General features: G+C 31.0%; 2 protein-coding genes across 3 annotated transcripts in view; one reads left to right on the forward strand and one right to left on the reverse strand.

Annotated features, from left to right (window-relative positions):
* Positions 1–12,645, reverse strand: part of LOC117175307 (protein monoglycylase TTLL8-like) — a 66,471-nt gene extending 53,826 nt beyond the window's left edge. For both annotated transcript variants that reach the window (XM_033365021.1, XM_033365017.1), the window contains exons 1-2: positions 12,379–12,645; positions 4,093–4,474 (exon numbers count right to left, since the gene is read on the reverse strand). In XM_033365021.1, coding sequence (XP_033220912.1) covers positions 4,093–4,474; positions 12,379–12,527 — 531 coding nt within the window. In that variant the 5' untranslated portion in view covers positions 12,528–12,645. The remainder of the gene's footprint in view (positions 1–4,092; positions 4,475–12,378) is intronic.
* A 2,030-nt stretch (positions 12,646–14,675) lies between these two features.
* LOC117180641 (N-acetylneuraminate lyase-like) overlaps positions 14,676–16,079 on the forward strand; it is a 7,744-nt gene continuing 6,340 nt past the window's right edge. The window contains exon 1 of the mRNA XM_033373132.1: positions 14,676–14,716. Coding sequence (XP_033229023.1) covers positions 14,676–14,716 — 41 coding nt within the window. The remainder of the gene's footprint in view (positions 14,717–16,079) is intronic.

Genomic DNA, 16,079 nt, shown 5'->3' on the forward strand with positions numbered 1-16,079 from the left:
AAAAAGTTGAATTTTCAAAACTTCAGTTTTAAATAAAACATTAAATAATTAATCATTCAGTTTAAAAAATGTTTTCAAACAAATAAGTTTAATTTTCAACCAAAAAAATATTTTTTAACAAAAATGATGAATCTTTTAACCAAGAAACTTAATTTTCAATCCTGAACATTAATAATTTTCTATTAGAAAACATAACTTTCGATAAGATACATTAATTTTTAAGAAAATAGTTGATATTTTCAAGGATGAAAGATTATTTTTCAACCAACTGTCAAATAATTAAATTGCCATTTAAAGAAAAATTAATTTTTTATCAAAAAGGAACTAGTTTTCAAGAACACATTGTAACCAAGAAGGTTAATTTTTGACCAAAAAACAATAATTTGAACGAGATACATGAATGTTGATCTAATAAGATCAACTTTGAACTAAAAATTAAATCGTACAATTTTTAATTGAAAAAATTAATTTTCAATACAAAAAACGAATTTTTACCAAAATAATGAAATTTTCAAGAAAGGAATCGATAATATACCAAAAAGAATAATTTTCAACCAACAATAATTAATTTTCTCTTGAAGAAGAAAAATTGCCTTAAAAATCCCTCAATTTTCAAATAAAAAAGAAACTTTTACACAGAAAATGGATTTTTTTTTAAATATTTATAATTTCATATATTTCATACAGTTTTGATATGTTTATATTTCATGTTATTTATAAAAGGTCCGCGATTAAGTTTAGGTATAAAATTAATTTCTTTTCTTGAAAATTTAATTATTTTGTTAAAAATTAGGTTTTTGGGTTACAAATTAATTTCGCCAATTAAAAATTTTGGGGCTTATTTTTAGTTAAAAATCGATTGTTTCAGCTAAACATTTATGCATTTTGTTAAAATTATTGTTTTTTATGAGAAAGTTAATCTTCTTGGTAACAATATTTTTTTGAAAACTCGTTCTTTGTTAGATTCAAAATTAATTTTTTTAAACGTCAATTTAATTATTCGATATTTGGTTGAAAAGTTATCTTTCATTATGGAAAATTCATATATTTGGTTGAAAATTTATTTATTTTCTTGAAAATTCGTCTTGTTAGTTTGAAAATGTTTGTTTAAAGGAATGCTAACCATTTCATGTTCGATTTTAAATATTTATTGTGAAAATTTAACTTTTTTTTTTATTGATATATAAACTTAGTTGAAAATGCGCCTTTTTTGGCAGAACATTAATATTCATTAATGCATCGTTATGTTTAGAAATTAAAATATCAGGTTAAAAATTCATTTTTTGGAGGAAAGATTAATAATTTTCAACCATCTAGGTAAAAATTCATTTTTTGTAAAAAAATCTTCATTTGCGTTAAAATGTATTTTTTTTAGTCGAAAATTTATCTTTTCAGTTAATAACTCATCTATTAGGTTTAAAAAACAGTTTTTCGGTTGAAAATATTAATTCTTTTAATTAAAAGTTCAACTATTGCATTTTATTGTTTGAAAATAACCGTTTTTAATTCAAAATGCATGTATTTTGTTATAATTTCGTCTTTTTTGGCAAAAGAAGTTTTTTTTCTCGGCCCTTACTAAATATAAGTATATCTCTAACTAGGTATAAGCATTATGGTGGTCAAAAATGCATTAGAACATTTTTTTGAAATGTTTATGGTGACAACACCAAAATTGTTTCAAATTTCTTTTAAAATTACTCACAGAATACAAATAAAATATCGCTTTTCAAATATCAACACCATAAATCTGTACGATAGGGTCCCAAAAAAAACCCCATAAGTGAAAAAATGAGCTTTGCGAGTTTTCGGTGCTAATTAAGGCTTTTGTTTGCGCTTTTTTTTATTGCTAATTATTTCTGACAAATAAAAGACCATTTCATACTGATAATTAAATGATCTCATAAATTGTTTAAACAATGTTGATATTGTTTTTAGCTATTTTCTCATAGAATAGAGTTAGAAGGACGCGGTTTTTTCAAAACTTTTCCACTTGTCCAAGTTTCTATCAGAAGGAAGTGATAGCTTATAAATATTATCAACAGGGATTATTTAAACAATTTATCAGTATTATTAATAATATTCTCTTACAAAAATGCTACGAAAGTGCAGTTAAAAGCATTCACTTTTGGTCAAATTTTCAATAAAAATATGTTGAGTAATTAATTAGAGTCAAGAAAATGAATCGTTGAAATAATTGATTATCATTATTAATAATATTATATTTGAATAATGCCAGAGAGATACCGTTCTATCTAAAATTTCTGGCTTTTGTCGAATTTCGAATAGGATTGAAGTCATAATGAATTCAAGTTAACAAAAATAATGGTTTAAACGATTTTTTATCATTGTTAATAATATTCGCTTTGCTGATTTGGTAAAATGTTGCGGTTTTTTCGAAAATTTTTCAACTGTTTGTCTATTATTAATTAGGCGTGATCTAATAATTAATAAGATTCAGAAAAAATAATTGTTTAAACAAATTATTATTGTGAAATAATAATTAATGAATTTTAACAAAAAATTGTTTAAACAATTTGATATTGTTTATAACTATCTTTGCTTAGATAAGTGCTAAAAAGTTGCAGTTTTTTAAATAAAATCTTTAACTTTGCTTCGCCTGCTTAGTTATTAAGAATTATTAAATAAACATTAGAGAAAAGTAAATTTTAAATAATCTGTTTCTTTTTCATGAATATATTTTTCTGAAATAAAACAGATATGTAAAATATGCTTTAAATGTTCTACACTGATCATATTGAATACAACTTTCACTTGAATAAGTTACTGAGATACTTCAGTGAGGTTGCAGAAATACAGCAATTGTTTGGAAATCTATTTCTGCACCTGTGTAATGTATTTATAAAGATGGAGATAGACATAAACAATAATAATTTGTTTGAACAATGATTTTCACTAAATTTAATTAATTAGTAATTCATGCTAAATGAAAAATAGACACAGTTTAAAATTTCAGAAAAAACTGCAACATTCTAGAAATTAAGCAAAGAGAATATTATTGACAATTGTAATAAATTGTTTCAACAATTATTTTTCTTAACTTGAATTTATCATTACCTCACTTTAATTGAAAATTTGAAAAAAAAACCTAGGAATTGCAGACAAAAACCGCATCTTTCTAGCATTATTCAAATATAATATTAATAATAATAATAAATTGTTCAAGCATTAAAGTTTTTGACTTTAATTAATTGCATAGTTCATCTTAATTAAAAATTTGACTAAGAGTGAATTTTTGTTAATTGCAATTTTGGAGCATTCTCCTAAGAAAGTATTATTATGAATAATAATAAATTATATAAACAATCACTCTAGTTAATATTGTTGAACCATTACTTGCCTCTAATTAAAAATTGGGCGAAAAGTGGAAAATAAAAAAATCCGTGTATTTTTAACTCCATTCTATGAAAAAATGGCTGAAAACAATAATAAATTGTCTAAATAATTTATGTGAATATGTAATTATCAGTACGAAATGGTCTTTCATGAAAAAACTGCAAAAAGTCATAATTAGCGCCAAAAACTCGCGAAACCCATTTTTTCACTTATGGGGTTTTTTGGGCCATATAAATTTGACTTATGGTGTTAATATTTCAAAAAAGAATATTTTATTCGTATTCTTCGGCTAATTGTGAAGGGAAATGTTAAGTTTCAGCTCGATTAAAATACTAGTTAGGATTTTAAATAAGATTGACAAAAATTAATTTTTTCTTATGGAAAATACGTGCTAAACTTCATGGGGCTTGCGGCACCTCTAAATATAATTCTTTTTTAAACAAAAAATGCATCTATTTTTATATGTATCTGAACAAACTTTTGTGGTGCGCCCATGAAAATTAAAAAAAAAATTTCGTGGACCACCCCAATAAGCTAATTTAAATGAGGTAGTTAATCATTGGAAGGTGTCCAACAATTGTACCAATTACCCTACTTTAGTTTATGTAATAAGGGCAGGGACCCAAGAGAATTAAAAAAAAAACAATAAAAAGAGCTCAATTTCCTGAAAATGCTACAAATAAACATTAAGAAGGGGATGACCTTAGTAGGTATTATCTTAACTTCCTTGAGGATTACCTTAACGGCTTTCTCTACTTTGTCTCGAATTTTTCGATACTGTTCTTTCCTCGCCAATTCCTCCCTGCAATCTTCCTTTGCTCGGGTAGCGGAAATGTAGCCATTTTCCTTTTTTTGCAAGTCTTTTGGTGGGCAGAATACCGTGTGAATGTGTGGCATGGGAAAGGTTTCGCGTTCCGGACAGGGGATGGAAGTGTCTGTATCTTCGACATCCGGAGGTAGCCACTGGACTGGAGGGTACTCGGCTCGATTGTAGGGATTGATGGGGCTCTTTTTCCTCTCCAGTTCTTCCATCGACAAGCACCCGGAGCTGCAGGTTTTCACCTTTTTGCACTTCTCTGAAGATGAGGGTCTTTCACTCATTTGAACAATCTTTGATTCCCTAAAACAAAGTTGCAGAAAAGAGGCTCGGCTTAAGTGAGAAGCAGCAAGTCATATTTGCGGTCACAAAAATATTTTAAGTTTTTTAAATTTGTTTGCAAAACTCGGAAAAGTAATTTAAAGAATCTGCCCGCTTAGCAGGTAAATTCTCATCGCGCGCTTTGATCGCGGATCCTATGTGTCCTATCAAAAGTTAAACAGGACGAAAAAATGGTTTTGGGAGTCTACTGGGATTCTAATAGTTATATTTTATGTTTTTGGGATCGCTGAACGCGAATCCATTCACATAATTGAACCAGAACGTCAGGATTTACAGTAAACATTTAAAAAATGGTAAAAAACCTGGATTTTTTTGCATAAATTTCGTCCCTAAACCTACAAACACCAAATTAACAAGCCCCAAACATACAAACTAACAAGGCCCAAACCCACAAACCCCAAAACTCCAAACCAACAAGCGCCAAACTAACAAACCACAAACCCACCAACCCCAAATCATCCCAATTTCTCAATTGGTATTATAAGATGTGAGGCAGTTAGGTTTATAGAAGTAAGGTTGGTGAGTCTGGGGTTTGTACGTTTGTGGATATCGAGCTTTAGGGTTTAGGGTTTGTGGGTTTAGGGTCAAATCAACTAACCGACAAATCCCAAATCAACAAGCTCCAAACGCACAAACTCCAAATACACAAGCTCCATATCTACAAACCTACGAACCCCAAAGCCACAAACCCATAAACCCTATACCCACAAGCTCGAAACCCACAAAACCCAAACCCACAAGCTCAATATCTACAAACAAATTCGAAACAAACAAACCTCAAACCCACAAACCCCAAACCCATCAACCCCAGGCTAAAAAACTCCTAGCCCACATATATTACCTCAAATGTTACCTCACATATTATAATACCAATTAATAAATTGGTATAATTCGGGGTTGTTGGGTTTTTTGGGCTTGTAGGTTGGTGGGTTTGGGGTTCGTGAATTTGGGATGCTTGGTTTGGGTTTTGTACGTTTCTCGATATGTAACTTGTGGGTTTGGGGTTTGTGAGTTTAAGTTTCGTGGGTTTAGGATGATTGTTTTTGGGTTTGTACATTTTTGGATATGGACCTTGTGGGTTTGGGGTTTGTGGGTTTGAGGTTTGTCCGTTTTTGGATATGAAACTTGTTGGTTTCGGGTTCGTTAGTTTGGGTTTTGTGAGTTTGTGGGTTTAGGGTTAAGGGCTTGTTAGTCTGGGGTTTTAAGTTTGTGGATAGGAAGCTTTTGGGTTTGGGGTTTATGAGTTTAGGTAACTAAATATATAAAATGGACTTTAGGTTGCTGAAATGTCAAACTGCAAAGTCGAAAAGCATTAGTAAAAAGATAAGAGAAAGATTTTTAAGAGAGGTAAGTCTGGAACGATGATCAAAAACCTATTTAATTACTGTTGGTCAAAACTAACCAGCCAAATTTTTAGTCTTATATTTTTTGTTTCGTTAATTTTGTATAATTTTCTGTTAAAAACTTCCCTTTGCTTAATTTGAGTTTACAGTTTTTACAGTTTACCTAGTTTTAGCGTTTTTCAACCAAAAGTTAAAGAATTTTAATATTTTAACATGAAAAAATAATTAATACCCAAGACAAGTACTCACTAAGAAAAAGTTTCACAAATTAAAGAGATGCAGTCTCGCCTTACCTTAGTGAAAGTAAAAAGATTGAAAATGATACAAATTAAGGGATTGGTATAGATATAACTATTAGATCGACAAAGAAATAGGAAAATATTGCCGTGAATAGGCAAAGGATAAGATGAAATAGCATAGGGGGTATTAAAAAAGATAAAAGTGAATTTAGGTTGACAGCGAAGAGGGCGTTGAAAAAAAAAAAATAATTGTAAAATTGACAAGGAAATCGGAGAAGATAGACTTCGATGGATGTAAGATCCAACTAGACAGAGAAAAAGAAATTATGGTAGACTGGAATTTAAATTAACACAGAGATAGACAAATTGACGGGGATAGTCAACAGATGGGATGGAATAGCGCAGAAGGTATTAGAAAATACAGACGTGAATTTAGATTGACAAAGAGAAAAAAGGGTGGCAATGCTAGATGTAGGATACTGTGAGATAGAGATTAGGAGATTAAAAGAGATAGGCGGAAGTAGCGATTAATAGAGATAGAAAAAGATTGACGTGGATAGACAAAAGAGAGGATGAAATGAAGAGGATATTGAAAAAGATAAACTTAAATTTAGATTGACAACGAGTTCGAAAAAGAAAGACGTTGGTAGATGTAGGACACGATGAGATAGTAAAGAGGATATTAAAAAGGATAGCCGGGTATTCAGATGGACAAAGAGATAGAAAAATGTTCAAGTGGATAAATAAAGGATATAATAATATAATGATAAAAGAAGTTAAAAAAGATAAATACGAATTTAAATTGACAAAGATTTACAAAAAGTTGGACGTTGATAGACGGCAGATGCGATGAGATAGAGAATAGGAGATTAGAAATGATAGATGGGATTTCAGAATGATCAAAAGATAGACAAATATTGACGTGTATAGTTAATGGATAGGATGAGATAGAGAAGGAGGGATATAAAAAGATAGATGTGAATTTAGAATAACAGAGAGATGAAAATATATTGACGTTGATAGCTAAATGATGGGCTGAGATAGATAAAAGGGTATAGAAGAGGACATTAACAAGTATTATTGTAAATATAAACTGAAAAAGGAATAGAAAAATATTGACTTGGATAGATAAAGGATAGAATATGTTAAGGAAGAGAAGATTCCAAAACATAGTCATGAATTTAGACTGAAAAAGAGGTAGAAGCAGATAGAAGCTGATAGTTGTAATATATTATGAGATAAAGGAGATTATAATGGAAAGCCGGGAATTCAGAATGACAAATTTTGACGTGGATAAACAATGGATCGGATGAGCTAGGGAAGAGGATATCGAAAAAGATAGAAATAAATTGAGATTAGCGTGGTTAGACGAAGGATAGGATGAAATCGAGAATAGGGAATTGAAAAATATTGCATTGAATTTACATTCATAAACAGATACAAAACGATAGAGGGTAATAGAAGTATGATAGGATGATATTAAGACGAAAAAGAATAAGAAGGATAGAATAGAATTGAGATTTTTATGGATAGACAAAAGATATCCTAAGAGACAGAGAAGAGGAAATTGAAAAAGATAGACGAGAACTTAGATTAACAGAGATAGAAAAATGCTAACCTTAATGTATATATGACAGAACGAGATAAAGAAGAGTAGATATATAAACCAAGACGTAAATTTAAATTCACTAGCACATCATTAAATAACGTTGATGGATGTATTATAGGATAAAATAGATTAAAGAAGATTGAAAGACATAGAAAGGAGTTTAGATTGACAGAAATATAGAAAAATCTTGAAGTGGAAAGATAAGGAATAGGGTCTAGAAAAAGAAGAGGGTAACGGAAAAGATAAACGTTCATAGATGAAGAATACAATTAGATAGGGAAGAGCAGATTAAAAAAGATAAACGAGAATTTAGAATGACAGAGACATAGAAAAATATTAAAAATAAGATATAAAGGATATTTTAAAATAGAGAAGAGGGGATTAAGAAAGATAGATACGAATTCAGAATTGCAGGGAGATAGAAGAAGCTAGACGTAAAGTTAGATTGAAAAATGGATACGTAAATTAACATTTGGCAAATAAACGCTAAAGTCAGAAGGAAAATTCAGATTAACAGAGAGAAAAAAATTTTTACATAAAAATATTAAGGATAAAATAAGATAGACGAGCGGCGAGTTCGAAAGAGAGAAGTAAACTTAAATTGGCAGGAAGATTAAAAAAAAAGTTGATAGATATACTTTGAGATAAGATACAGAAATTTAGATTGAAAGAAATAGACGGGAATCACTAACAAAGGTAGAAGAAGATTGACGTGAATATATAAGGAATTGAATGAGATGGCAAAGAGGGGATTGAAAAAAATGGACAGGGATTGCAATTGAGAAAGAGATAGAAGAAGATAGACATGAATTTAGATGGACAAAGAGGCAGAAAAATATTAACGTGTATAGACAAAGGATAGAATAAGATAGAGAAGAGGGTATTGAAAATCCATGTCAATAATTACATGGATAAATGAAAGATTTGTGAGATAGAAATTATAAAATTGAAACGAATAGATGCGAATTTAGGTTTTCAAAGAGATAGAACAGAGTCTATTTTCTCTATCTCTTTCTATCCTAAGGACTTGAAATTATTCAAAAAGATAGGATCTCTATCTTTTTACTTTCAGCAGGGCACTATTTGATGAGAAAAAAAAATCTGCGATGGGCTCTGTAGCGTAATTGATTTATAACAATTATTTATTGCTCCAGTCATGCATAGTGACCTTCCGGGTTCAAATCCGAACTGAGGTAGATTTTTTTCGCTTTCTCCAAAAATCGACCACTATTTGAGACTGTTTAGTATTTTATTACAAAAACTGAATTAATACCTTAGTCAAAAAAATAACATTTTTTTCTCGAATTTAATATGATTTAGTGTATGGGTTTTGCACCCGGAATGAAATTTGTTTGCTTAAGGAACTCTTTTTTTTTTCTTCATTCAATTGGTTATTATTGCGAAACAACTGCAATCTCAAATTGCTATTTGAGCCAATGTAAGCTGGACGTTTCGGCTAAATACATGAAACTTGAGTGTCCATTTTCAAATAGTGATAACGAGCTATAGTTTGATCCCTCGGTAACATTTTCGTCCTATGTTCATCGAATAAGCAGTTGCTTTCCTATGGAGCAGTTGGTCAGGCAGTATCGCTTCCGTTTTATAGCCCGGAGGTTATGTGTTCGATTCTTGCTTTCTGCATTTTTTTTATTTATTAAAACGTTTACGAATGAAATTTCCTTAATAATCTTTAAAAATTATTTAAATTAGGCTATAGGCTTTTACATCCCATGCTTTTGATCCCTACTCTCTCTCTCTACTCCCTCTTCACTGTACTCATCAAGGAACACATACTAAAACTTTTCTCTATACTACTTGTTCCCTTGTTCGTTTCCGCAGCTAACACACACCTTTCCCTACTTTTCTTCTTCAACCATAACTTCCTTTTCCCTAAGAAGTTTCATTTTTAATCATTTCCCCTGATTAAACTAGAAAACGCCTAATTTCTTCACTTTCCGCCTTAAATTTATCTTTACTTCCCCTACTTCTATAACACTCATTTTCTCCCACTTGCCCTAGTTTCTCACCTTTTATTTCCCCTCACTTCAATCTCCTGACTTTCCATAATTCCTTATTACTTCCCCTCACTTCCCTTAACTACCCTCTATTCATTTCCCTAACTCTGCCTACTTGCTATCCCATAATATCTCCTCACCTCCCCTCCCATAACTCTTTCTTATTTTTTTCACCAATCACTACACTTACCACTCAAACCATAATTTCCTCTTAATTTTCCTAGTTTCCGTTTCCCCATTTCAGCTAATTTTTACCCATTATTATCCCTACTTTCCCTCTTCCAATTTCTCATAATTCCTTATCACTTTTACTGATACAAGTGCCTTACAAGTGCCACTCATTATCCCAACTCTCTCTACTTTCCGTCCCATAATTTCCCCTAACTTCCATGCACATAATTTTTCTTCATTTTTCCACTAATCACTAACCTTGCCTCTCCTACCATAATTCCCCCTCAATTTCCTTAGTTCTTCTCCCCTCATTTAACCTAATTTCCCTTACTTACCCTCCACTAATTTTCCTCACTCCGCCTACTTCCTATACTATGATTTCCGCTAACTTTCCCTCATTTTTCCACCAATCACTAAGCTTACCTCTCCTGCCATATTTTCCGCTAAATTTTCTTATAAATAAACCTAATTTCTTACTCGTCATTTTCTTAACTATCCTTCTTATAATCTCCCGTAATTCCTTATTATTCCCCCTTACTTCAATTACTTACCCTCGACTGATTTCCCTTACTTCGCGTACTTCTTATTCTATGATTTCCCCTAACTTTCCCTCACATAATTTATCCTCATTTTTCCACCAAATACTAAGCTTACCTCTCCTACCATCATTTCCCTTCAATTTTCTTAGATCTTCTCTCCCCTAATTTCACCTAATTTCCGACTCATAATTTTCCCTACTTTTCTTTCCATAATTTTACCTAATTTCTGATCACTTCCCCTCTTTTCCCTTATTTACCCACCACTAATTTTTATAACTCTGCTTACTTGCTATTCCATAACCGCCCCTCACTTCTTTTCGCATAATTTTTCCCCATTGTTCCACGAATTACCTCTTCAACTATAATTTTCTCTTAATTTGTCTAGTTTCACTCCTCTCATTTCACCACATTTCTATTCCATCATCTTCCTTACTTTCCCCCTTTCAATTTCCCCTCATTCCTTATCACTTCCTCTGACTTCCCTCACTAATTTCCCCAACTCTGACTACTTCACATCCCATGATTTTGCCTCACTTTCACTCACATAATTTTTCCTCCAATCATGATTTCGCCTCAATTAACCTAGTTTCCCTCCCATCATTTCACCTAATTTCCAACTACTCATTTCCCCTACTTTCTCTTAATTCCTTATCGCTGTCCTTCACTTCCCTTACTTACCCTTCACTAATTTGTACAACTCCGCCTATTTCCCATCCCATAATTTCCCCCCACTTCCCCTTAACCAATTTTTCCTTATTTTTCCACCAATCACTGCCCTTATCTCTTCAACCATGATTTCCCTCTAGTGTTCCTAGTTTCCCTCCCCTCATTTTATCTGATTTCCAACCCCTCATTTTCCCTTTTTATCAACTGGAATACAAAGATGCTTAAAATACAAAAAATTAATTGAAAACGATCAAAATTAAAGAATTTTGATTTTGAAACATTTAAAACTCTACGTTTCCAAAAAAACCTTGCTTAGATTAGATCAGTTCAAGCCTAAGTCAATAAAATTTACAACACTCTAGACTAAAGGTTTTCCAAATAAAAAAATATTAAAAACTTAAAAGCATTAAATTCAGAATCATATTTTATCCTACCGAAAGTTGTGATTTACTTAAAAATGTTTAAAATTTTTCATGTTCAAAATGTTCAAAATGTAAAAAATTTTTAATTGCAGGTTTTAAATGTATGAATTTAAAAAATTTAAAATTATTAAAAAACCATTTTCGTCACCAGGAGATTTTTTTTCATGAAATTACATTTTTACATTTTCTTCGGAAATAACTAAAGATACCAAATAATTGCCTTTCTTATATGGCGAAAAATTAAAGAAAAATACATTACAAAAAATCAACAGCGATGGTTTTTCAGAAAATGTTCTTTTCATATTTTCAAGTTCCAACAGAAAAATTCAGAAGAATTTTAACATTTTGTTACAAAATTAAAAAAAAAAAATTAATATAAGGAAGGTATACTATTTATTTTATGGGGAGACTAAATAATCTTTGCGGCATGAACAACTTATTTTATCCCTAAAAATAAAAATTTTCTAATTTTTTTGGTGAGAGATTAAAGATATTACAAAATACCAAAAGAGATTTTTTTGGCACTTATCTTAATTCACAAATTTTTAAGTAAATATTTATCATTCATTTTTTCTGCAAAAAATGCAAAAATTCGATTTCTCGTAAATAATTCTCAAGACTTTAAAAATGGTTCAGCTTACATATAACTCATATCATACCTTCCTTATAAAAACAAAAATTTTAATAAAAAATTGGCAAAAAATATAAATCTGGGTTTTATGTGAGATACAATTTTTTATATTTTCAAACAAAAAATGGGTTTTCCTTTCCTACTCAAAAAAGAGATATCCAAATTCCAAAAGTCGTGAAATCATGAATGTTTTTTTTTAAATCAAAATATTGACGTTACATTTAACTTACCTGTACTCGAATCGACATCCAAGAGCACCATATAAATTTTCGAATCTTTCGACTATTTTTCCAATGGGACGTTTCCTCTCTGAAGATTTACTTGGATTTCGACGTTCAGTGTGATCTGCGACATTTTTAGGCAAAAAGCGTTTCTTCATTTACAAATACATTTAGATGTGAATTGTGATTTTGAGTGACTTTTGAGATGTCCAAATAAAGAATTAAACGAATTAAAAAAAAAATTTGGCCGAATAATTTTGCGTGTAAAAAATGGGGAAAATACGGTTATGATTCCAGTTTGACGTTTTTTTTATTTTTTTGTTCTTCGATTATATCGATTTCTCATTGCTTCACTATTCAGAAAAATAATTTCAAATTAATATTTTTGATACAATTAACTTTGTGCAAAATATAAATTCACATTTTTAGTTTAGAACCAATTTATTCCCTAATTAATAATAAGAAATTTTAATTACAATAGTCATCCTTTTTTGAAATTTAAGTGTTTGCAAAAGTATAATTTAATACAATTTTTAAAAAATTACGTCAAACAGTTTTCTGGAGAAACAAGAAAAAATATGACTCGACGCGAATTTGAACCTGGAACGCCACTATTCCCGAGTGGAGCCTTAACCATTTACACCACCAGGGCTTGAGCTGATAGATAAAACTTTACAGGTTAAAAAAAGCTGATCTGCAGCAATAGGTAGCGTTTCCGGTTCACAGTGAAAAAAAGTGTTCAAAATGTTACAGAAATTAATATCATTTTGATATGAAACAAAAACGATACCAAATTCAAGAGCATTTTGATCGGCCGAAGTGAATGATCGACTTTCGAGATCATAATGATCTGATTCGGGATCATGTATGATGTCAAACCAAGATGGCTGCTGTTTTTACAATACTTTAGTTCATATTAAATCTTTTTATGGTTTCTGATCGTGCAGTGTACTTGAAAAGTTAAAATGATAAAGAAATCTGATATTAGAAAATATCACCTGTTAAGGCCATGTGATGAGTGTAACAGCTGATCAAGTCAGTCCTAAGATCAATATTTTTTCACCCATATTGAAAAATAAAAGTTTAAATAACGCGTAAATTTTTTTCGAGAAATGTTAATGAATATTAAAGGATCGTTTGTGGCCTTGCAAAAAGTTGGAGGAAGAAAAAAGTTTATTTATGCAAATAATGATTATCGACGGACACATTTACGTTTTACAGCAGAAGTTTGACTTTTAAAGCTTTTAACTTTCTCTGACGGTAATCAAAATAGAAATTAAAAAAAATTTTTTTTCACTTTTCTAATTATTTAGGACCAGAGACAAATTCTTGCATGCCTTCTATTTGTCGTGCCAAATTTTTAACACAATATCTCATTCCGTGTGGACGTAAGTTGGGAAAGAAAACTTCCACTGGTATTTTCTTTAAAAAAATTTTTTCTCAAAATTTCCACCCGAACAAAGCAGATACATGGATTTTATTACCTCCTCTTTTATTTCCCAAACTTTCAGAGCGAAACCTCATTTCGTTTAGACGGAAGTTGGGAAAGAATAATCGAAGACCAGGTTTGGTCACGTGACCCTCTCATCACATGGCTTTAAGTGTAGTTGTCACTTGCGTGCAGTTAGATACCATTTTGAGGTTATGTCGTTATGACACCGGCGCCAAAAATTGGCGGCTATTTTGTTTAGTCTGACAAACGAACCGAAAAATGAGATCAAATTGATCCAAATGGAAAATCATTATGATCTCGAGAGTCAAATGATCGCTGGAGCAAAATGGTCTGCAACAAAATTGAACCTTTTTTTGCACTGTGTTCAAATCCAGGTTAACGCACATATTTTTTGGTTTCTCTTGACCAGTAATCGACAATATCTAAATTAAGAAATTAATTATGTAATTAACCTGGTCGAAAGAATAATATCAATTAATAAATTATATTTATATTTGGTGAATTTATTCAGACTAGAATTAATCACTGAAATTTTACAGTTTATTAGAATGCAGATTCGCGTTATTCTGCAAATACAGGAGAAACGAGAAACTAGGGATCCTGTAGTAAGGGACGCGCCAATCGGGCAGCTGACTGCGGATTGGTCGAGCGAGAAGAGAGAGACTTCCATTTACGGTGTCCCCACTCCTATGGGAAAAGTGGCGAAAGAATTGTAGTAATTGCTACGTCCCCTAGATGACACTCGTGTGAGTTCAGAATTCAAAACAAACTTGAGCAGACGATAGAAGTTCTCTCGTCTGCTTACGTTTGCTCAAGTTCACTGTAGCTGCAAGAATTATATATCTTTTTCGCGATGAACTTGGATCCACAATGGATTCTCACCGATAACACAAAGTAAAAATGAAACAAAATCATATCGATCATCGACCAAATGCAATCAAATGTTAAAGTTTGTTGAAATCGTTCTATGATAGAACGAACAATCAAATGTTAAAGTCTGTTGGAACCGTTCTATGATAGATCGATTGCAACAGACTGAAACATTTGATTGCATTTGATCGATGATAGATTTTTTTTTTTTTCAATTATTGGTTTGTTTTATTATTTATTATTATACATGTATTTATTTCAAAGAGAGAAGTCAACATAACCTACAAATTAATGTTAGAAGGGAAGGGAAGGTTGTTGCTGTAGACAATAGTTTTGACTATGTCCCCTAGGTGGCGCTAATCTTGCATTTTGCCACAATTGATAAATTCATGGGAGTAGGCACACCGCGCTTCCATTTCAAATCAGGATAATGTGCCAAAATTTACTACAGCTTCGCGCTTCGGCATGCGAATACAGACTACAAGCCCATGGTAAAAAATGAGGTGAACAAACGACCCAGCAAGACTTAAGTTTAGACAGATGCTCCTATATCAAATAAATCTATTACGGCAATTTAGTTTTGTACGGCTTTCTTCACAGTGATAAATCCTTTAAAAAAAAATAACAAAAAACTTAGTGCCGTACAAAAGTAATGGTACCGGAAGTTAAGAAAATTTTTTAATTCATCCACAATTTTTGAAGCAATACTTATAATTTTTTCCTGTACGGCATTTATGTAATTCGCTTTGTATACTTCTGCAGTTTCTTTATTCAGTAACGCCGTACGTATTTGCAAGTTCAGAGGTTGAGATATCAAGGGTTGTAAAAACGATGTTTAAATTGAAATTTTTTCATTTTGAAAAATTTATTTCCATTCTAAAATATTCCATATTAGATAACTAGTTGTCAGTCAGTTGTAATTGTTGTTCACTGATTGTTCAAACAAATTATAAATATTATAAACAATATCATTGTTTAAATAATAATTTTTCTTCAATGATTCAAAAATCACCTAGAGATATGGATAAGAGGCCTTCAACGATACCTTCAGTTTTTTTCTGGGACAATTAGTTCGTTCTAGCTATAGTTCCCAATTTTAAAAATCATTTTGAATGGATTTTTCGAGTCAGAGTGGATGGGGTAAAAACAATGTTTAAATTGGAATTTTTGCATTTTGAAAAATTTGTTTCTGTTCAAATATATTCCATATTAGATAAATAGTTGTCAGTCAGTTGTAATTGAGACTCCGGATTCTATAACCACGCATAAAATTTGCCTGGCCGCTTGATAATTATTATCACCTCTCACGCGCTCGATCAGTGCTATTTGAATGATTCTATTTTGTTAACGAATCACTCAATTAAGGTAATACTTTTCAAAAAACTTC

The sequence above is a fragment of the Belonocnema kinseyi genome, chromosome 1 (assembly GCF_010883055.1).
Source record: "Belonocnema kinseyi isolate 2016_QV_RU_SX_M_011 chromosome 1, B_treatae_v1, whole genome shotgun sequence".
NCBI classification, from domain to species: Eukaryota; Metazoa; Arthropoda; class Insecta; order Hymenoptera; family Cynipidae; genus Belonocnema; species Belonocnema kinseyi.